This window comes from Heptranchias perlo, chromosome 17 (assembly GCF_035084215.1).
Source record: "Heptranchias perlo isolate sHepPer1 chromosome 17, sHepPer1.hap1, whole genome shotgun sequence".
NCBI lineage: Eukaryota > Metazoa > Chordata > Chondrichthyes > Hexanchiformes > Hexanchidae > Heptranchias > Heptranchias perlo.
In genome coordinates, this window is record NC_090341.1 from 58,055,205 (window position 1) to 58,077,969 (window position 22,765).

Here is a 22,765-nt window from a genome sequence, read left to right on the forward strand (position 1 = left end):
AATCACAAAAAGCTAGTATGCAGGTACAGCAAGTGATTAGGAAGGCAAATGGAATGTTGTCATTTATTGCAAGGGGAATGGAATATAAAAGTAGAGATGTTTTGCTACAGTTGGACAGGGCGACATCTAGAATACTGTGTGCAGTTTTGGTCTCCTTATTTAAGAAAGGACATAATTGCTTTAGAGGTGGTTCAGAGAAGGTTCACTCGACTGATTCCTGGGATGAGGGGGTTATCTTATGAGGAAAGGTTGGACAAGTTGGGCCTGTATACACTGGAGTTTAGAAGAATGAGAGGTGATCTTATTGAAACATATAAGATCCTGAGGGGACTAGAAGGGATAGATGCTGAGAGGATGTTTCCCTTTGTGGGAGGGCTAGAACTAGGGGCCACAGTTTAAAAATAAGGGCTCACCCATTTAAGACGGAGATGAGGAGAAATTTTTTCTCTCAGAGGGTTATGAGTCAGTGGAACTCCCTTCCCCAAAGAGTGGTGGAGGCAGGGTCACTGAATATTTTTAAGGCTGAGATGGATAGATTCTGATTAACGAGGGAGTCAAAGGTTGTAGTAAGTAGACGGGAAAGTCGGGTTGAGATCACAATCAGATCAGCCATGATCTTATCAAATGGCAGAGCAGGCTTGAGGGGCCGAATGGCCTAATCCTGCTCTTAATTTGTATGTTCATACTAAGTACACTGACAACAAATGAGAGAATGACAAAAGGGAAGTTAGGAAAGAAGTAAAAAAAAAACAATTAGGAAGGCAGAGAGAAACTACAAAATTAAATTATCAAGGAATATAAAAAGAAATAGTAAAGTATTCTAATGACACTTAAATAATAAAAGAAAGATCAGGACAGGGATACACACAATAAACTCACAGGTAATGACAGCAAAATGGAAGAAATATTAAATAACTACTTTGCCTCAGTATTTACCAGAGAGACCAACAAGGTGGGCATGACATTAGAAGCAATCAAAGAAGATATAAAGACATTTAAGATAGAAAGGGGGGAGATAATTGACAAACTAATCAAACTTAGAGAAGATAAAATCCCTGGTCCGGATGGATTGCATTCGCACATATTAAAAGAAGCTAGGGAAGAGATAGCAGAGGCACTACATCGTATATATAAAAATTCATTAGAAAAGGGAATAGTGCCAGAGGACTGGGGAAAGCTAATGCGATTCCTGTGTTTAAAAGAGATAGAACAAGTCCAGGGAACTATAGACCAATTAGCTTAACATTGGTGATAGGAAAGATAATGGAATCCTTACTCAAAGATGTAATAGAAAAACAACTAGAGACCGAAAATATAATAAAGAATAATCAGCATGGATTTCTGAAGGGAAAGTCATGTTTGACCAACCTTACTGAATTCTTTGAAGTAACAAAGAGTAGACAAGGATAATGTAGTAGATGTAATATATTTGGATTTTCAAAAGGCCTTCGATAAGGTACCACATGGTAGAATCATGACTAAGGTCAGAGCATGTGGAGTCAGGGGACAAGTAGCAGAATGGATAGCAAGCTGGCTACAAAACAGAAAAGAGATGAGGTTAAAGGTAGTTAAAAGGCAAAGGTGGGAAGTGGTGTTCCACAGGGATCGGTGCTGGGACCACTGTTGTTTACCATTTACATAAACGAATTGGACTCAGGAATCAGAAGTACAATTTCAAAATTTGCGGATGATACCAAATTGGGGGTTTATTTAATACTGAGGAGGACTGCAACAAAATACGAGAAGGAATTAATAAACTTGCAGAATGGGCGTTTAATTGGCAAATGAATTTCAATATAGATGAATGTGAGGTGGTGCATTTTGGTAGGAAGAATAAGGAGGCCACATACTCCTTGGAAAATAAGAGTCTAATTGGGGTAGAGGAGCAAAGGGATCTGGGGGCACAGATACACAAGTCACTAAAAGTAGCGACTCAGGTTAATAAGGCCATAAAAAAGCAAACCAAGCACTGGGGTTCATTTCTTGACGGATAGAATTGAAAAAGTAGGGAAGTTATGTTAAACTTGTATAGAACCTTGGTTAGACCACACGGAGTACTGTGAACAGTTTTGGTCTCCACATTATAAAAAGGATATAGAGGCACTGGAGAAGATAGAAAAAAGATTTATTAGGATGATACCAGAACTGAGAGGTTATACCCATCAGGAAAGATTGAACAGGCTGGGGCTCTTTTCTCCAGATAAGGGAACACTGAGGGGTGTCCTGATAGAGGTTTTTAAGATTATGAAAAGACGTAGAGAAGATGTTTCTACTTGCAGGGGAAACCAGAACTAGGGGGCCATAAATATAAGATGGTCACGAATAAATTTCATAGTGAATTCAGGAGAAACTTCTTCACCAAGAGAGTGGTTAGAATGTGGAAGTAGTTGAAGCGAATATCATAGATACATTTAAGAGGAAGCTAGATAAACAAACGAGGGTGAAAGGAGTAGAAGGATATGTTGATGGGGTTAGATGAAGAAGGGTGGGAGAAGGCTCGTGCAGAGCATAAACACCGGCATGGATCTAATGGGCCGAATGGCCTGTTACTGTACTGTACATCATTCCGTGTAAGTTAGTTACCAAGGGAAAAAAACATACAGATTAACACTTCAGTTTAATACAACATCCTTCTGAATCCCAATAAAAATTCATGTCTCAATTTTATAAGCTAAAAGCTTTAAAATAAAGTTTTAATTCTTGTGCCAGAAAATTAGTGACAGGTTATGCACACCAGAAAAGGAAACACAGGTACATGGAAGATTTCCATTAGGTGGAGAAGGATTGGGGAGATTATGTTCACCAGAAGTATCCAGTCATTTATTGATAAAGCTATGTTAAGATCGTCCTCCTCCCTGCTTTAAAACCAAGACTCATCACACTATCTCCTTGCCCAGGCCTTATCTTCTTCAGTCTATTTTCTCCTACAATCCACATGCTTTTGAAACACAAGCACAGCATTACCTAATCAATATTTCCTCATTCATCTAATCTTCTGCTCTTTTCAACCTTGGTGGCATCCTGCACCTAAGTTTCTCAATTTGAAGAAATGCACTGTGACACATATCAAGGGTCTCTGCCTACAAGTTGAAACATGTTAGCCTACATCCTACATGGTAACATTGGATGTGGTTGTCAACTCCCTATTTTGAAATGGGTACAGCTGCTATGGAAAGGGTTCAGTGGATTATTTGGAACTCAGAACTTTGTTATGAAAAGAGACTCAGAACTGAATGTGTTTTTAATGGGGAGAAGATTGAGATGAGACATGGTCCAGGTCTTTAATAAGTTGTGATAAATGGATAATGCAAATAAATGCATTATTTAAAATGTAAGCACAGAAATAAAAAATTGTTCAGATTAGAAGAAATTCTTTCTCCTCTCCACACCCCTAGCTCAAACTGCTAGATAACTGGAACATAATCTCAGCCAAAGCAGATAATAAAAGTCTTAAAAAAGCTGAATGAATCCATGATTAGAAACACTGGCCCAGATTTTTCTGGAGACTTGCGCCATTATAATGGTGCATCGATGTTGTCGGGACTCTTGAACGGTGTAAAAGAAAGAGGAAATTATGGAGTAAGACTTACGTCATCACTAATGGTGCTCCATATTTTCCTAGGACTTCGGCTCTGAGCTGCTGTTACCCCTCACCGATTAAATACAACAGTGATGGTGATTTTGCTGTAACTTTGCCAGTTTTCATGTCCCTGCCACTTAGACTTAAAAACAATGGGGCTGGTGGCCTGGCAGCAGGGTGATTTATTGCTCATTGATCGATTTCTTTAAAAATTGTTCACACTATTATAGCAAACCATTGCATTAGCTTACCTAGAGCCACTCTGCTACTAGAAAAAAGGCTCAGCAAACCCATGGAACCTCCATAATCAAATTCATAATGCTAATCACATGATGTAAAGAGAAGCAGGCTGACTGATTCCACCGAGAAAAGGAGTAATGCCACCCTTCCACTTCGCTCAAGAGCTAGTTTTAAGTCTTTATGTTACCACCCAAAAAAATAATGTGTGTCGGTCTTACAAGAATGTCAGGAGTTTCTGTGCAGGTAAAATAAAAACGGTTCCATTCATCGAATCGCTGGAAAACAATGTCCACATCGCTTCCGATTCACCGCCATGCTGGCTGTGGGGCATTCTAATTAGAGATTAAGGAAAATATGGAGGAAGTTACCGACAGTGAGATTAGCGCGTTAGACCACGGAATTCACGGCAGTGACAATCTCACCATTACAAGAAAATCTGGAGCATTAAGGCTGTTCGAGATGATTGAATACTATGCGCAATATGAGCCTTCCTGAACTGCTGGGGCCAGAGCTGTATTTAGGACTGGAGGAGCATTCTGGAATTTGGCTCGATTTACTTTTAAAGGCATGGGCAGGCACATCTTTTCCTCAGGAGTTAGTGAATTGACATGGTCTATGAAATAAATGAATGGTCACATGGTCCTGTCTTGTTTCATGCTTTATGTTCCAATGTAGCAACTGTTTATTTTAAATTTTTTAATATTCTAAAAGGAACTTGATTCACACAATATAACTAGAGGACAGAAAGCCCAATTATTGGGACTCACAACCATTTCTCTTTCTTAGAGATGGATTTTAAGCACAAAGAAATGCATTTAAAACTTTGGATAACTATATACTTCAGATGTTGTGAAAAATTGAAGTTAACCCCAAAATGGTGTTGAAATGGAAAATATTTATTCCTTGGCCACCTCTATATACTTTTAATTCTCTCGGTTGATAGACTTGAATCGTATCAATTACTCCGTACTTGGAGGATTTTTACAGAAGATTGCATCCTTCCTCTATTGTTAGGCTACACTAGAATATTGAACCAATTCTGAAAACCACCTGGTCAAATCTCAGATGAGTACTGAAAATCCATCTCAGACACAGGAGAACTATATAAAAATCTCACTTTTACACTCAAATGATTACATGCAATTTTTGTATCAGTATAATAAAGCACCTCAATAGTTTACTAACAATTACGAAACAACAATCCCCATCCTGCTAATTTAATGGGAATTCCATCATTAACAAATAACTAAAGTTTTAAGAGTCAATATTACAATTACTTTACCTTGAGCTTGACATGAAGACCTCCTTTCGATCCCATCATAATGGCTGAACCATTTGTGGTTATCATGGTCATAGACTGCAGACAGATTTGGTGCTCAACATAGAATTTCTTTATAGATTTGTATAGGGATACAGCATCAGCTTTACCATCCAGATACAGCAGCTTTATAAATTTCACCTGTAGCTCAGTCTGTATAAAAAAATAAACGTAACCACTTACCCATGTACTATTCCTTTACAGCAAAGCACACAAAACAGTGGACAAACTTCACTTACACCTTTTGTATGTTGAGGTGATAAATTGGCATTTATGGAACAGGCTGACATTAAAAAAAATAGAAAACAGTCACTGCCATCATTTCTAGTGGCAGGGAGAAGAGAAGTGATTTACAAGAAAAAAAATATTTTGGGAAGGTTAGTTACAGCACTGTAGTATGTTAGGCCTTTGAAAAGGAGGCCCAAGATATTAATATCAATATCCAACATTTCAATTTAATTATACTTTAATGGACCAATTTCAACAGTTCTACGTGAAGTTGTTCGATGGAGAACTTTGCAGCTCAATCGCAACTGAGGCAGCAATAGAGATACTGCAACTAACTAAGAGGGAGAGATATCAGCACAGACTCCCAACCCCTCTCCTGGTCAGGTACTATTTAAAGACATTTAGAACAGAAAATCATCCAAACTACTTAGTCAATGCACACCTGTTAACCTTCTGGCTGACAGAAGTCAATGCTCTCCTAGGTGCTCACATGATGGAAGTTTTAGCAGCGGATGATTTCTATTTCCAATCTCCAGTGATTTTAAAAAGTCTGGAGGGCAATTTTGAGGAGAAATTCAGACACAAATGAAATCAACCAATCTAGATCACTGGCAAGCTGCAGTGACCCTCAGGGATGCATGTGATCATGCAACCAAATGATCACACAGAAAATTCCTAATGTCTTGTTTGGATTTCCATCAGTATTCAGGGTTTTAAGAAAATGCTGCTTTTAGGTTCTTAAAAGGAGAAGGAAAATATCAGGGAGTACATTTTGTTCAAAGTACTTCCTCTTTTCATAGAAGGTAATATTCATTAGTGTCTTTGCCAACAAGGAGAATCAAGTAGGGTCTCTCACCTCGTTAGACAGGGAGCATCCTGAGCAGCTTCATAGGAAACGACGGGACATGCAACTGCAAACTGCTACCCAAGAGCTGTTCTTGAGCCACAGAAAGCCATAAAAGGAAGTGTAAAAGAGAGGGGAAAATAGGAAGAAAGGAAGAGAGAATAGACTTTAGGAGCTTCTCTTCAGAGCAGGGCTGGAACAACTTGTTTTTAAAAGAACATTCATGTCGATCCACTCCTGGTCACCTCCCAGTAGCCAATTTAGAGCCATTAGCCAAATCCTACTAGGTCTCAGCCCAGTAGGTTGTCCTTGGTTATAGAGGAAGCAGGTGAGAGAGATCTTGTATTTACAATAATCAACTTCTACCTCTGCAAATATATTTAAACCTAAATTAGAAAGAGAATTGTCTTTCCTTCCTCTTCTCCCACATCTTTAGTTCGACTTAAGAAAAAAACTTTAGGAATCAGTACAACTTTAAAAGAGAAAATGCCTAGGAGTGCCACCTTTAGTGCAGGAAAATATCTTTGAATTTATTTCTTAACTGGGTAGTTAGATATTTTCCACAAGGGAAGACCAGTCAACACCGGGTGACTTATCTACTTTAAGTAGATAAGAGCTCCCTGGATGACAAAAGAGATAGAGAGTGAGATGAAACAGATAAAAAGGGCCTTATGACAGATGTCAGGTTGATAACACAAGTGAACCAGGCTGAATATAGAAAGTTCAGAGAGGAAGTGAAAAAGGAAATGAGAGGGGCAAAGAGAGATTGAGAATAGACTGGCGGCCAACTTAAAAGGGAATCCAAAAGTCTTCCATTGCTATGCAAACAGTAAACAGGTAATAAGATGAGGGTGGGGCCGATTAGGGACCTGAAAGGAGATCTACTCAGAGGCAGAAGCATGGCCGAGGTACTAAATGAGTACTTTGTATCTGTCTTTACCAAGGAAGAAGATGCTGCCAGAGTCTCAGTAAAGGAAGATATAGTTGAGATGCTAGATGGGCTAAAAATTGACAAAGAAGAAGTGAAAGGCTAGCTGTACTTTAAGTAGATAAGTCACCCAGTCTGGATGGGATGCATCCTAGGTTGATGAGGGAAGTAAGGGTGGAAATTGCGGAGGTACTGGCCATAATCTTCCAATCATCCTTAGATATGGGGGTGGTGCCAGAGGACTGGAGAATTGCAAATATTACACCCTTGTTCAAAAAAGTGTGTAAGGATAAACCCAGCAACTATAGGCCAGTCAGTTTAACCTCAGTGGTGGGGAAACTTTTAGAAATGATAATCCGAGACAGAATTAACAGTCGATTGGACGAGTGTGGATTGATTAGGGAAAGCCAGCACGGATTTGTTAAAGGCAAACCATGTTTAACTAACTTGATAAGAGTTTTTTGATGAGGTAACAAAGAGGGCAAATGAGGGCAATGCAGTTGAAGAGGTGTATATGGACTTTCAAAAGGCGATTGATAAAGTGCCGCATGGTAGGCTTATCATCAAGACTGCGGCCCATGGAATAAAGGGGGCAGTAGCAACATGGATACAGAATTGGCTAAGTGACAGGAAACAGAGTAGTGGCGAACGGTTGTTTTTCGAACTGGAGGGAGGTGTACAGTGGCGTTCGCCAGGGGTCGGTGCTAGAAACACTGATTTTCTTGATATACATTGATGACTTGGAACTTGGACTTGGGTGTACAGGGCACAATTTCAACATTTGCAGATGACACAAAACTTGGAAGTGTAGTAAACAGTGAGGAGGATAGTGATAGACTTCAAGAGGATATAGACAGGCTGGTGGCATGGGGGGACACATGACAGATGAAATTTAACACAAACATGCGAAGTGATCATTTCAGTAGGAAGAACGAGGAGAGGTAATATAAACTAGAGGGCACAATTCTAAAAGGGGTACAGAAACAGAGATCTGGGGGTATATGTACACAAATCGTTGAAGGTGGCAGGGCAGGTTGAGAAAGCGGTTAAAAAAGCATATGGGATCCTGGGCTTGAAAGGAAAAAATTTGCAGGGCTACGGGGATAGGGCGGGGGAGTGGGACTAGCTGGATTGCTCTTGCATAGAGCAGGTGCGAACTCGATGGGCTGAATGGCCTCCTTCCATGCTATAACCTATGATTCTATGATAATTCAGGTCTCCATGCTCATACAGAATTGATCATATGACATAGATTGAGTGTACAATTTAACTCGAAATTGGCACTTCAGAATATGAATGGCTAGCAGGAAGCATCCGAACTAGAAAAAGTTGGACCAATCCAAAGCACCAATGTCTGGTTGTGAATGGAGTCCTACATTGAAGCACACAGTTACACCCATAATCAATGCCATTAGAGCAGCTCCAGGTACAAGTGAAAATCTCCCCTAAAGGAGGAAAATACTTGATCAACTGTAGTTATCCACTACAAAGTAAGTAAAAGGTTCCCGACTTTCAAAATATACACAAAAACTAAAAGCACACCCCCAGGTTTCTCTCCTTAAAATATTTTTTTTCCCTCTTTCGTGTGTGTGTGTGTGTGTGTGTGTGTGTGTGTGTGTGTGTGGACTACACGACTGCATACAAGCTAATACACTGGCACTTTTATTTCTTTAGCAGCTCTAGTAACCCTAAGAATAATGAATAAAAAACTGGTTTGCAAGCTCAACTAGTGCTTGAAAACCAATTATTTTATCATCAAATTCTGGACAGCTATTAACTGATTGTAAACATAATGGCACTTCAACTGCCAGCTAAGCTAAATTTCTGACGGTGCTTTACCAGAGAGGATTAAAGGGAAGAGGGTGCATGAGGTGAACTTAGTGCACATTATTAAACACCTGAAATACTTCCAATGCAATTTAGGCAGCTTCTCATCCAGACAAAGGAATGTATACCCACTTCACCAAACCTCTATCGGTTGAAATCTGGTGAGGATGGAAAGATATTAAATTTTTTAAACGAGAAAGCAAATCCATTTAAAGAAAATAACACCAAGGCCACAAAATAATAAGAAAAAATAGAGATTAGAGTATCCATACCTGAATTTTAAAATGTAAGGAATCTTACAACACCAGGTTATAGTCCAACAAATTTATTTTAAAATCACAAGCTTTCGGAGATTATCTCCTTCGTCAGATGAATGAATGAAAAGGTTCTCAAATCGCATATCTTATACTATGTTGCGACAGCATCACACCAATCAAAAGGTGTCGTTGTTATTCAAACAGGCCAGTCACGGAGAACAGCACGTCCCAGTACACTAGATATACATTGTGTCTATTACACGGGCAGGCAGAGAGAAACTCAAAATGGCAGAGAGAGAGAGAGAGAGAGAGAGAGAGAGAGAGAGAGAGAATTTTAAAAAACATAATTTTTTTCCCCCCTTTTTGCTGGTGGGGTTACGTGTAGCGTGACATGAACCCAAGATCCCGGTTGAGGCCGTCCTCATGGGTGCGGAACTTGGCTATCAACTTCTGCTCGACGATTTTGCGTTGTCGTGTGTCTCGAAGGCCGCCTTGGAGAACGCTTACCCGAAGATCGGTGGCTGAATGTCCTTGACTGCTGAAGTGTCCCCCGACTGGGAGGGAACCCTCCTGTTTGGCGATTGTTGCGTGGTGTCCGTTCATCCGTTGTCGCAGCGTCTGCATGGTCTCGCCAATGTACCATGCTCCGGGGCATCCTTTCCTGCAACGTATGAGGTAAACAACGTTGGCCGAGTCACAGGAGTATGAACCATGTACCTGGTGGGTGGTGTCCTCTCGTGTGATGGTGGTATCCGTGTCGATGATCTGGCATGTCTTGCAGAGGTTGCCGTGGCAGGGTTGTGTGGTGTCGTGGACGCTGTTCTCCTGAAAACTGGGTAACTTGCTGCGAACGATGGTCTGTTTGAGGTTGGGTGGCTGTTTAAAGGCGAGCAGTGGAGGTGTGGGGATGGCCATAGCGAGGTGTTCGTCGTCATCGATGACATGTTGAAGGCTGCGGAGAACATGGCGTAGTTTCTCCGCTCCAGGGAAGTACTGGACGACGAAGGGTACTCTGTTGGTTGCGTCCCGTGTTTGTCTTCTGAGGAGGTCTATGCGATTCTTCGCTGTGGCCCGTCGGAACTGTCGATCGACAAGTCGAGCGTCATATCCCGTTCTTACGAGGGCGTCTTTCAGCGTCTGTAGGTGTCCATCGCGTTCCTCCTCGTCTGAGCAGATCCTGTGTATTCGTAGGGCCTGTGCCCTACGAATACACAGGATCTGCTCAGACGAGGAGGAACGCGATGGACACCTACAGACGCTGAAAGACGCCCTCGTAAGAACGGGATATGACGCTCGACTTGTCGATCGACAGTTCCGACGGGCCACAGCGAAGAATCGCATAGACCTCCTCAGAAGACAAACACGGGACGCAACCAACAGAGTACCCTTCGTCGTCCAGTACTTCCCTGGAGCGGAGAAACTACGCCATGTTCTCCGCAGCCTTCAACATGTCATCGATGACGACGAACACACTCCTGTGACTCGGCCAACGTTGTTTACCTCATACGTTGCTTACCTCATACGTTGCAGGAAAGGATGCCCCGGAGCATGGTACATTGGCGAGACCATGCAGACGCTGCGACAACGGATGAACGGACACCACGCAACAATCGCCAAACAGGAGGGTTCCCTCCCAGTCGGGGAACACTTTAGCAGTCAAGGACATTCAGCCACCGATCTTCGGGTAAGCGTTCTCCAAGGCGGCCTTCGAGACACACGACAACGCAAAATCGTCGAGCAGAAGTTGATAGCCAAGTTCCGCACCCATGAGGACGGCCTCAACCGGGATCTTGGGTTCATGTCACGCTACACGTAACCCCACCAGCAAAAAGGGGGGGAAAAAATTATATGTTTTTAAAAATTCTCTCTCTCTCTCTCTCTGCCATTTTGAGTTTCTTTCTGCCTGCCTGTGTAATAGACACAATGTATATCTAGTGTACTGGGACGTGCTGTTCTCCGTGACTGGCCTGTTTGAATAACAACGACACCTTTTGATTGGTGTGATGCTGTCCCAACATAGTATAAGATATGCGATTTGAGAACCTTTTCATTCATTCATCTGACGAAGGAGATAATCTCCGAAAGCTTGTGATTTTAAAATAAATTTGTTGGACTATAACCTGGTGTTGTAAGATTCCTTACATTTATCCACCCCAGTCCATCACCGGCATCTCCACATCATGAATTTTAAAAGCATTCGAAACAAGATGCTTTAGTTAGTTACATGCAACAGTGGGAAATTATATGATGGGGAACATTGCTTACCCCAGGAGATCGAAGTGAGCTCCATACCCATGGCGGTAGGAGAATTTTCACAGGGGACGAAAAATAACTTTATATGTTCAAATTAAGGAAGACACAAAATGAAATACTAAGTCTTACATTAACAGAGGGCTGGACTAACAACAGTGGTGACAATAATATGTTCTATGAGATGAGATATGTAAAGACAATGTTGTAATAATAGGTGGCTTCAGTCAACTCAATATAAACTGGGACTTACAGCATAAAAGCGAGGCAACAGAAACTGAAGTGGTGAATAAGATGTAAAATTACTCTTTGATCCAATCAAGGACTCTGCTGAAGGCAACTCAGATGTAGACCTAGTTGTTATAAGTGACCGGGCCAGCCTATTGGCACCTCCAGACTCTAGTGACCTCAGTAAAGTATCAAAAGGTTATCGGACAACCAAGAAGCAGGATAAAAATATATGATTTTAAAAGAAACTTCAAAAGGAATGAGGGCTGAAGTAAAAGAAATTCACTGGGAAATATTACTGAAAGTTTAATCAATTGAGGAAAAATAAAAGCACTTAAAACTGCTGCATATGCAAGAAAACATAACCAAGAAAAATAACTAAGCTAAACAGACAACAAAATGGGTGAATAGAGAATTAAAGTAGAAATAAATTGAACAAACTTACAAAGTACAATGGAGGGAGGAAGAGAAGAACTCAGTTTAGGAATTTGGCAAAAGGGATATTAGAGATTCAGAGAACCCTAGAGGTGAATACGGTGGATGTTAGGTACAAATGTTCTTCCAGCATTACAACAGTTAAAGAGTAGTTAGAAAGGAAGTCAGAATTCAGTTTAAGTTGCAGAGAAGTTAAATGCAAAATAGTCAAAACATTAAATAAATTTCTATCACAAGTATTTCTATCACAAGTATTTACTTGCTACTCAATATCTGAAGTACACCCAATATCCCAGAGGATTTTGAAGTCAGCATGATAGAAATAATTGATGAATCAGGGAGATTTAAGAACAAATCCCAAAGAGTGATTAAATATATCCCAGGATGCTAAGAGAGACCAAGGAGCAATTTTGGAAGCACTAGTATACAATATCAAGGAGGAATTGATAGGTCACAGGCCAGGCTCCGCTAGGCTGAAAGCAAGCAGACATAGTACCTATATTTCAAAAATACCAACAATTTTGACCCAGGCAACTACAGGCCCCAAACAACCAAACTAATGAAATCTATTCTAAGGGCTGGGAAACTACCCGTAAAGCAACAGCTTACAATCATTGTGGATTTAGAAAGGGGAACTTATGCCAACAAAGCTCTATTTTGAGAGGATATTACGGATAAAATGGATTGCGGCAGCCCCAAAGACAGCTCATTTGAACTTTCTTTCATGAGAAATTTTCACCAATAGCTTTTGACTTAGTCATCGTTTACTAATACAAACACTACCTAAAATTTGGTGATTGCCTTATAGCTTATGTACTAATAAGCCAGATGGCATTTACAATTACACAAAATTATTTTTTTTAATTATATCTTGAGGAGCAGGGGAGTACTTTGTGTATTTAATTACATAAAAATCATTTAATTTAGCAGAGGTCATCGGTGCACATAGCAATAGCTTTTAACAGCCACAGCAAAATTGATAATGAATGTCACTCCTGGTCTCGGAAGTATATGGCGACTTCCCATTGTGTCATGTACTGTTACTGTGCTAAAGGCAGCAAATGATGCAGGCCACTAGAACCCTGCACAAGAACTGCAATGATGATTTCAAAGATCAAAGAGCTCAAGAGGAACCTATAGAAGCAGTAGATATTTACTACTTCTGGGACATCAAACAAAGCAGTAATATAAGCAAGTTATAAAGTTACTTACTGAGTTGCACAACAAGAAAACCAACAAATGATGGTGAGCTTGTCAAGGAATGCGTGTTGGGTGCAGTCAGCTTGTGTCCCAAGGAATGCTCAAATCTGACTGTCAGCATAAGCCAGAAAACCAAAGGCAAGTCTCAGGCAAGGCATCTAAAGTCGATAAGCAGCTGAAAGCCGAGGCAGAGGCAATGTGCTTTTTTCCCCTAAAGTCATTGATAAAAGCACAGATGCTAGTGATCTCAGTCAGCTATTAATTTGTGTGTTAGGCATCAATAAGCAGCTCAGCATCATTCTTCATTCCACTGTAACAGGATGTTGGTATTGCAGATAAAATTCAAGCAAAAGACAGCTGAATTAGATTAGAAAAGGCTAGCTAGCATAACTAGTAATGGAACCCCATGCATGACTAGAAAATTGCAGGAGAGGCAAGTCTAAAAAGGAACCAGATTTCTGAAGACGCAGCAACAACAGTGTAGTCACTTACTGCATCCTACATCACGAGGCAGTGTGTGCAGAAGTGCTATTAAATGAATATCAGTCATTAATTTCCAATGTTATTCCAATTGCATGGGCCTTAATTCAACAATTTGTCCCTTTTCTCCAAGAAATAGAAAACAAAATGTCACATTTTATATTCTCAGCAGAAGCGTGCCAGAGCAAAGAACCGAAGAAAGCTTTTGGCCTGTCCGCAGAGATGATCACATTTCGGAATGTAAGTCTGGTGGAGCCTGCATTTGTTGCAGACATTTTTCTAATTGATTGGACAAAACACTTTCAACTAACTGAACTTCAGGGAAAGAAATAAGCTGAAACTGAGAAGCAAGAGGAAACAAAAGTTGTTACATTTTCGTTGCATGAAAGAAGTTGGGAGTCTCTTAAACCTGAAATGTTCAAATATGCAAACCAGCAGTGGATTTTCAATCAAGATTTGGCAACTCGAGAGAGCAGTCACACAAGCTAACTCTTGTCTATACCTTTGATAGAGAATCCCAAAATGTTGATGATTTTTTGTCATTTAAATTGATTGAACTAAAACTATTCTCAAGGCTCAGAGGTTGTATTACACTTTTTACTGGACTTCCACAGGTTTCATTGTGTGGGAGCATATTAATAGGTGAACAAGTACTCTCGCTTAAGAAGTGCCAATACAGGGGCCACAACCCCCCCACCCCGTGCCTATACAGGGGCCGCAACCCCCCCCCCACCCCGTGACAATACGGGGGCCACAACCCCCCAACCCCGTGCCTATACAGGGGCCGCAACCCCCCCCCCACCCCGTGCCTATACAGGGGCCACAAGTCCCCCCCCCAACCCCGTGCCTATACAGGGGCCGCAACCCCCCCCCCACCCCGTGCCTATACAGGGGCCGCAACCCCCCCCCCAACCCCGTGCCTATACAGGGGCCACAAGTCGTCCCCCCCACCCCGTGCCTATACAGGGGCCGCAACCCCCCCCAACCCCGTGCCTATACAGGGGCCGCAACCCCCCCCCCCCACCCCGTGCCTATACAGGGGCCGCAACCCCCCCCCCACCCCGTGCCTATACAGGGGCCGCAACCCCCCCCCCCACCCCGTGCCTATACAGGGGCCGCAACCCCCCCACCCCGTGCCTATACAGGGGCCGCAACCCCCCCCCAACCCCGTGCCTATACAGGGGCCGCAACCCCCCCCAACCCCGTGCCTATACAGGGGCCACAAGTCCCCCCCCCCCACCCCGTGCCTATACAGGGGCCGCAACCCCCCCACCCCCGCAGATATACAGGGTGAGAGCGGGGTGAAAAAAATAGGCATTGCAAGAGCAGGTGACACCAGTGACTGAAAAATCATTATAATTAAAAGCGGTAAAATAACATTTTATGTGAGGAAATACTTTTTCCTACATTTTCCTTCTCCTTCAATTGATATTAAACATTATGGGGAACACAGCATCTTGAATTTCACTAGCAAGCACCAATACCCACATTTAAATCTGGCCAAAAAGATTATGCATCACAATGAAATTGTCAATAGCCAAGAAAGCAACACACCTCTACTGAACTTCATTGGAGTTTAGATCAAATTGGTCAATTCTCTCTCGTTAGTAATCCAAATATCTGACTCAATTTCACACAAGCAGTGCAATTTCTACAAGGAATCTACACACATGATTAAGAACATAAGAAATAGAAGCAGGAGTAGGCCATTCGGCCACTCGAGCCTGCTCCGCCATTCAACCTCAACTCCACTTTCCCGCCCTATCCCTTGATTCCCAAAAATCTATTCATCTCATTCTTGAATATATTCAATGACCCAGCATCCATAGCCCTCTGGGGTAGAGAATTCCAAAGATTCATAACACTCAGAAAAGAAATTTTTCCTCATCTCAGTCTTAAATGGCCGACCCCTTATCTTGAGACTATGACCCCTAGGTCTAGACTCTCCAGCCAGGGGAAACAGCCTCTCAGCATCTACCCTGTCAAGTGCTCAAAGAATTTTTACATGATTTAATGAGATCACCTCTCATTCTTCTAACCTCCAGAGAATATAGGCCCATTCTCAATCTCTCCTCATAGGACAACCCTCTCATCCCAGGAATCAATCTAGTGAACCTTCATTGCACCCCCTGTAAAGCAAGTGTATCCTTACTTAGGTAAGGAGACCAAAACTGAAACACAGTACTCCAGGTGTGGTCTCACCAAAGCCCTGTACAATTGTAGCAAGACTTTCTTACTCTTATACTCCAACCCCCTTATAATAAAGGCTAACATACCATCTGCCTTCCTAATTGCTTGCAGTATCGTGCTTGATGTCTCTCTCATAATTGTGGGTATTTTTTGCAAAAATAAATGTCAAGGGACATTGAAAACAAACAGACCTTCTCTTTGCTCTACTTTCAAAAACCAATCCACATGCATAATTAATCTATAGATTGAATTTGGTTGAAATCCACTGACATAGTAACCATGATGATAGAATCATAATGACGGTGCAGCTCTTATGAATCTCTCTTTTTGGAAGAAATACCTTTGGTGGCAAGAGCAGTCAAGTTTGTTGCAAGCTTTCTGTCGGACAGATACTCATTTGGAATCATAAACCCCACCCCCACGTGTAGGTAAATAGAGAGTCTTACCTTCGCAAGAAATTTTGTGTACATCATCAGGTGCTTTTCAGTGGCAATATTTGAACTTTCATCAACAATCAGAGAATGAACCCTGGCTTGCTTTAATGCCAATAAGTTTTCTGCCTCAACAGGTTCATTAAGAGCAGCAACAAACTGCCAGCTATAATTTTTACTTCTGTGGCGTCTACCCAATGGCACGCAGTGGCTCTCTATTAACCTAAAATGAAAAATGATTGTGAGAAAAAGATAGAAACAGCACAGGGAGAAAAAATAATTTGTAGAAACAGTCTTTACCTGTGTAGGCTTTTAGCTTTGGAAATGGGTAACTGTTCCTTGATTAGCCAAAGAACATTTCTGAGAAGGTGAACAACGTCCTCTTTTGTGTCACTGCTCAGAGCATCAGTAAATAGTGCCTTCTCCCAGTTGGCTGCATTTAATGGGACCGATAGTGCCTGAAGGTGTTCCCTACTGGCCAGGTGGCGAAGCAAGTAATCTTTTTTCCACCCACCTTGCGGTTGAGACCTACCACTTGTCCACTCTGTATCAGTAATGCTATTATCAACACAGACTCTAAAATAGAACACATCAAGAAAGGTTTTTTTTGTGCATAATCTCAACAATGCATTTTCAATAATACTTGCTTCTTAAATACTTATGCTTACTTGCAATAGCACTTGTTCTGCTGCTCATCGTATAGAAAACAGAACAGTCGTGGGTCCATTTGAATCCACGACTTGAGCCCACAATTACTTCCTTTACACTTTTTTATTGCTCCAAAATCAATGTCAGAAGTTTCCTTTAGTTCGTCATCAATACAATTGGCATAATTTTCACCGCTTTTGTCTTCATCTTCATCAATCTCATGGCCATTAGCACAATCCCCTTCAGAATTCTGCAAAGGAAAGATGAGGAAATTGCATTTCTAGTGATCATTTTTAAAACTAAATCATTAAAAACAATTTTTTAAAAATCAAAATGATTACCTCAGGTGATCTTGTAGTTTTACGGTGAAACAATTCTAAAATAGAGCGATGCATTGTATGTCCATCCAAACTGGAAAAATGTGAAACATGAAGTTAAAAATAAAATACGAAATGCTTAAATAAAAGAATGATAATTTTTAAATGTGTTTTTATCCCTTCTGCTTCTGTGAACAATAAAAAGGTTTTAAATCAATTGAACTATTTCATCTTCTGGTTTTTACCTTAATATCTCAATATCTACATGGATTTATAAATTTAGAGCACACCTTTTCTTTGCTAACGCTCCCTTTCAAAATCAACTGACGATTAGTTAAATTAGAAGTGTAATAACCTAACACGCTCTCATTCTAGGGAAGCTGCTAAATTTGAACCATCCAAATAACATCAACTTAGCCTTTGTTTTGGTAATTCCGAGACACTAGGGCTCGTCAGTACCTTTGGAATTCACAGAATGGATTGCCGGCGATGGCAAATATTGCAAAGATAGTAATTGTGGAAACTAAGAAACTTGTTCAAAAATCACAGCCCAATTTCCCCACACACATTAAACACAATGCTGTATAAACAAATTAAAAACAAAGATACAAAAAAATCTTGTTCACTATCTTTATCCAATCAACAACTAATTCTCCATTATTCAATCATACATATCCAAACACACTAAAAAGTCTTCACAATCAGTATGTTCAATTTCTTCACAATGCTTTGCAGCCTTTGCACAATAACATCATATTACTCCTTTGTGTATTCCATTACCATAGTTAATTGCTACCGGTCTCTATTACCCTGCAATAATGAATTGTTTTGTGGAATTTCTTGAACATACATTTCCACCCTAAATGCCCAAGCTCTGCAATATTCACTGAAAACTCAAACCTAAATTGTGAGTACTTCAAGTTTTATGTCTCCTTCAATGACTTTACTACCCCACAGTACTGTATAAATTTTATTGAAAGGAATAAAAACACATTTAAAAACACACTATATATTATTTTCCTCTTACCTTTCAAAACTTAACTTGCACCCTTTTAGCGTCACAACTGCACATCAAAACCAGCTGGTCCTTCCACAGCCTTGCTGAGTTCCTCCAAAGTTGCCCATCTTGTCAACGAATACATTTGTCGATTCTCAAATGCTTCAGCAGTCTTTTCCCCACTGCAGCCGCAAAGCTTCCTCAAGTCCCCAACACCACCAAAAAAAGATAGAAAACTAAAGACCACAGTTCCGGAGCCCTGATTGATTTACAGCTGAAAGCAGGGGACAACTCTGTTTCAGTGCCAGTTAGCGGGCAGAAAAGAACAGCAAGCACACGTGACCAAACAATTCTTTATGAAATGCGCTTGTACTTCTGTTAGTAGAAAAACTGCTCTTACCTACTCTGTACATACGCCAGGAGGCCAAAATGCAAAGTATTACCCTGGCATGCACATTTCCCCTTTCCCCACCCCCAATCCCAAGTTTATTTCCTCTACATATACAGGGTGTCAAAGAAATCTACAACACGTTAACTGGTGGGCATTGCGTGGCAACTTGCATCCAGCCTTAACCATGAGCTGTATTCTCAAAAGCATTTGGCCTGCTATTAAGTGTTTTATCACTATTGGTGTTTGTAAGACCATTTTATATTGTGCCATATTCTAGAATATTAACTGGGTCCAAATTAGACAAACTGCAGCACTGGTGGAAAAAAAACTGTAAATTTTCACAGACTCTCATACTTTGCACTAATACAAAAATATCACCACAAATGATTTTTTTCTCCAATCATTGTGAAATGAAATTTGCCAGCAAAAGCTATCAAAACCTATTCCCCTTTTCTACATTACATCATGGTGTATTTGTCCACTTATTTTTCTCCCTAAGATTTAAGGCACGTCTTTACCCACCCAAAATTTTCAAGTCCAAAATAGTAGAACAAATCCTTACATTTTGTGTCAGATCTACAGTGACATAAATGGGTCATTTACATGCAATTTAAATATTTATGTTATGCAAGATAGAATTTTTACCAGAGTGAAAAAGACTTAAAAATACAGTTCATACATTGCTGGCAATAAATGCCACAAACAAATGCAGCCCACAGTAAAACTCAAATATTCAATTGTAACCTAAGGCTGATCAGAAAAGTTGCCCTTCACAACCTGTTCAACCAAGGCTGGAAATTACAGCTGTCCGAACATATTGAATATTAGAACTGGTTTACTTTTTATTTCTGGTTTCATTTCTACAGATTGGTCACATCAAAACTCAACTATCACACAACCCACACTGAACAATCCCAGAGGCCATTTTGCATCAACAAAGGACTATTTAGAAGACAGATTTATTCAGATTTTAAACTTTTCAAAATGTGCTGTACCAGCTTAAAAGCTTTATGCCATTCTGAATGGCAAGGAAATGAACAGAAAGGGAAGAGGGCGGGAATTAAACTCACACCCCAAGAGTCAAAATCATAGGTAAATCATCAGAACAACGGTTCTCCCCCATTTAGATCTGCTGTCAAATGTAGACGACATAAGCCCATTGAGCTCTGTGTAATGCAGAAAAGTGACCGTTGAGAAGTACAGACACAAGTAGAATTGCACAGGAGTAGTTTGAGACGTACAAACTCCAGGTATATGGAGCAAAGGCAGGTAAATAGAGTTGAACTACAGATCAGCCATGATCTAATAGAATGGTGGAACAGGCTGAATGGCCTACTCCTGCTCCTATGTACAAAAATAAATCAATTATTGTTCAGGGGCAGAGAATAAGAGGAGGCAAGAGCCTGAAGAGACAGGCGAAGGAGACATAACCATCAGCCCCACGGGCTACAAAAAAAATCGAACTGGAAATCACTACTAAATTGGAATTTGCCACTAAAACTTGAGTCAAATGAAGCTGAGGCTTAAATACTGCAATACCATGCCTGTCACAGCAACTGTATATTTTAAAGTTCATTTCTAAACGGTGTTTTTATTTCTTAACTTTATTATCCTGGGTTAAGTGGCCTTTCTTGTACTGTTCTCCGACATCTAGATTTGCTGTCAAGTGTAGTGTACGTCGGCCTACTGAGAATACAGAAAAATGACTGTTGCATACAGCTACAAGGGATCAGTTCCCACGGTAGAATTACACAAGAGTCGTTTGATCCAACAGCGGATTCAAAGACCCACAATTTTATCGGTCCATGATGCCAATGGTGTGCTGCGGATCAGGTAGTTTACATTTAGGAGTGCAAATAATGTCAGTATAACAGTGTCTGTTGTCTGCTGAATTCCTAAGTATAAACTTCCTTAAAAAAGATCAAAATCAAATAACACACTTCCTATTGTACCTACAAGGCCATTTTTTAATCCTATTTTCAATATATAAAGCTCTTTGGGATATTCCGAGACATGCAGTAAGATGCTGCATAAATGCACGTTCTTTCTTTATTAACAGAATAAATTCAGACTTTCTAAGAAATTAAGAGTTTAATGTGCAAGCGTGTAAATTATCACAACTCGTCCTTGGCTCACGTAATCATTGATGGGATAAATGCTACTTCCACTAACGAAAAGATTTATCTTCACAATACCCTTTCTTGATATACTGTAAGACAAGGCTTCATTAACCTTTTTACTGTTAAATATATTGACACCGAAGGGGAGGAGGGCAGAAATTAAACCTTTTCATCTTTATCCATACGTAAAGAACAAGGGTTGTACTCTTAAAAACCCAAATACAACTGCCTTTCACTTAATCTCACAGAACAAAAAATAGTTTGCCTTTACCAGCCAAATCCCTTTAGCGGACTACAGTTCTATCTAGTGCTCTCACTAGCATTGCCAACACAGCTTACTTACATTCTCATCAAAATGTTATTTTCTTTTCTCAAGAAGTTTCTCCTGTCCTGAATGTATTGATGATGTGGAGATGCCAGTGATGGACTGGGGTTGACAAATGTAAACAATCTTACAACACCAAGTTATAGTCCAACAATTCTATTTGAAAATCACAAGCTTTCGGAGGCTTCCTCCTTCGTCAGGTGAATGTCAGGAAATCCTTGAACCTTTCGTATTTATATTCAGAGAACAATACCTGGTGATTACAGATAATCATTCCAACTGCCCGTTGTCAAGGCAATCAAAGTGTTCAGACAGAGAGGTGTTACCTACAGGACCACCGAATATACAAACGGCCAGAACACAAAACAGAGAGAGAGAGGGAGAAACATCTGAAAGAGAAAGACTGAAAATGACCCGTTGAATTAAAAACAGATAACTTTTATTCGCTGGTGGGGTTACGTGTAGCGCGACATGAACCCAAGATCCCGGTTGAGGCCGTCCTCATGGGTGCAGAACTTGGCTATCAATTTCTGCTCGACGATTTTGCGTTGTCGTGTGTCTCGAAGGCCGCTTTGGAGTATGCTTACCCGAAGATCGGTGGCTGAATGTCCTTGACTGCTGAAGTGTTCCCCGACTGGGAGGGAACCCTCCTGTCTGGTGATTGTTGCGCGGTGTCCGTTCATCTGTTGTCGCAGTGTCTCCATGGTCTCGCCAATGTACCATGCTCCGGGGCATCCTTTCCTGCAACGTATGAGGTAGACAACGTTGTCCGAGTCACAGGAGTATGAACCATGTACCTGGCGGGTGGTGTCCTCTCGTGTGATGGTGGTATCTGTGTCGATGATCTGGCATGTCTTGCAGAGGTTGCCGTGGCAGGGTTGTGTGGTGTCGTGGACGCTGTTCTCCTGAAAGCTGGGTAATTTGCTGCGAACGATGGTCTGTTTGAGGTTGGGTGGCTGTTTAAAGGCGAGTAGTGGAGGTATGGGGATGGCCTTAGCAAGGTGTTCGTCGTCATTGATGACATGTTGAAGGCTGCGGAGAACATGGCGTAGTTTCTCCGCTCCGGGGAAGTACTGGACGACGAAGGGTACTCTGTTGGTTGCGACCCGTGTTAGTCTTCTGAGGAGGTCAATGCGATTTTTCGCTGTGGCCCATCGGGACTGTCGATCGACGAGTCAAGCGTCATATCCCGTTCTTACGAAGGCGAATTTCAGCGTCTGTAGGTGTCCATCGCGTTCCTCCTCGTCTGAGCAGACCCTGTGTATTCGCAGGGCCTGTCCATAGGGGATGGCCTCTTTGACGTGGTTAGGGTGGAAGCTGGAAAAGTGGAGCATCGTGAGGTTGTCCGTGGGCTTGCGGTAGAGTGAGGTGCTGAGGTGCCCGTTTTTGATGGAGATTCGTGTGTCCAAGTATTGACTTCTTGCTAGATTGCAGTTCTACAGGTGCTGAGAATCCTGCCACACCTTGCCTAAGTGGTCAGTATTCATGCGAGCTTCAACAGTCAGTGAGTTTTGATACGGTCTTCGACTTC

At 41.2% G+C, this 22,765-nt stretch overlaps 1 protein-coding gene across 2 annotated transcripts in view; it reads right to left on the reverse strand.

Moving 5' to 3' along the window:
• LOC137334329 (NCK-interacting protein with SH3 domain-like) overlaps nucleotides 1-22,765 on the reverse strand; it is a 222,808-nt gene that overhangs the window by 194,274 nt on the left and 5,769 nt on the right. The window contains exons 2-7 of one of the 2 annotated variants that reach the window (XM_067999024.1): nucleotides 18,429-18,598; nucleotides 17,426-17,495; nucleotides 17,105-17,334; nucleotides 16,737-17,012; nucleotides 16,452-16,659; nucleotides 5,103-5,291 (exon numbers count right to left, since the gene is read on the reverse strand). The exons of the other annotated variant lie outside the window; for it this stretch is intronic. Coding sequence (XP_067855125.1) covers nucleotides 5,103-5,291; nucleotides 16,452-16,659; nucleotides 16,737-17,012; nucleotides 17,105-17,334; nucleotides 17,426-17,479 — 957 coding nt within the window. The 5' untranslated portion in view covers nucleotides 17,480-17,495; nucleotides 18,429-18,598. The remainder of the gene's footprint in view (nucleotides 1-5,102; nucleotides 5,292-16,451; nucleotides 16,660-16,736; nucleotides 17,013-17,104; nucleotides 17,335-17,425; nucleotides 17,496-18,428; nucleotides 18,599-22,765) is intronic. 2 annotated transcript variants of the gene reach the window in all.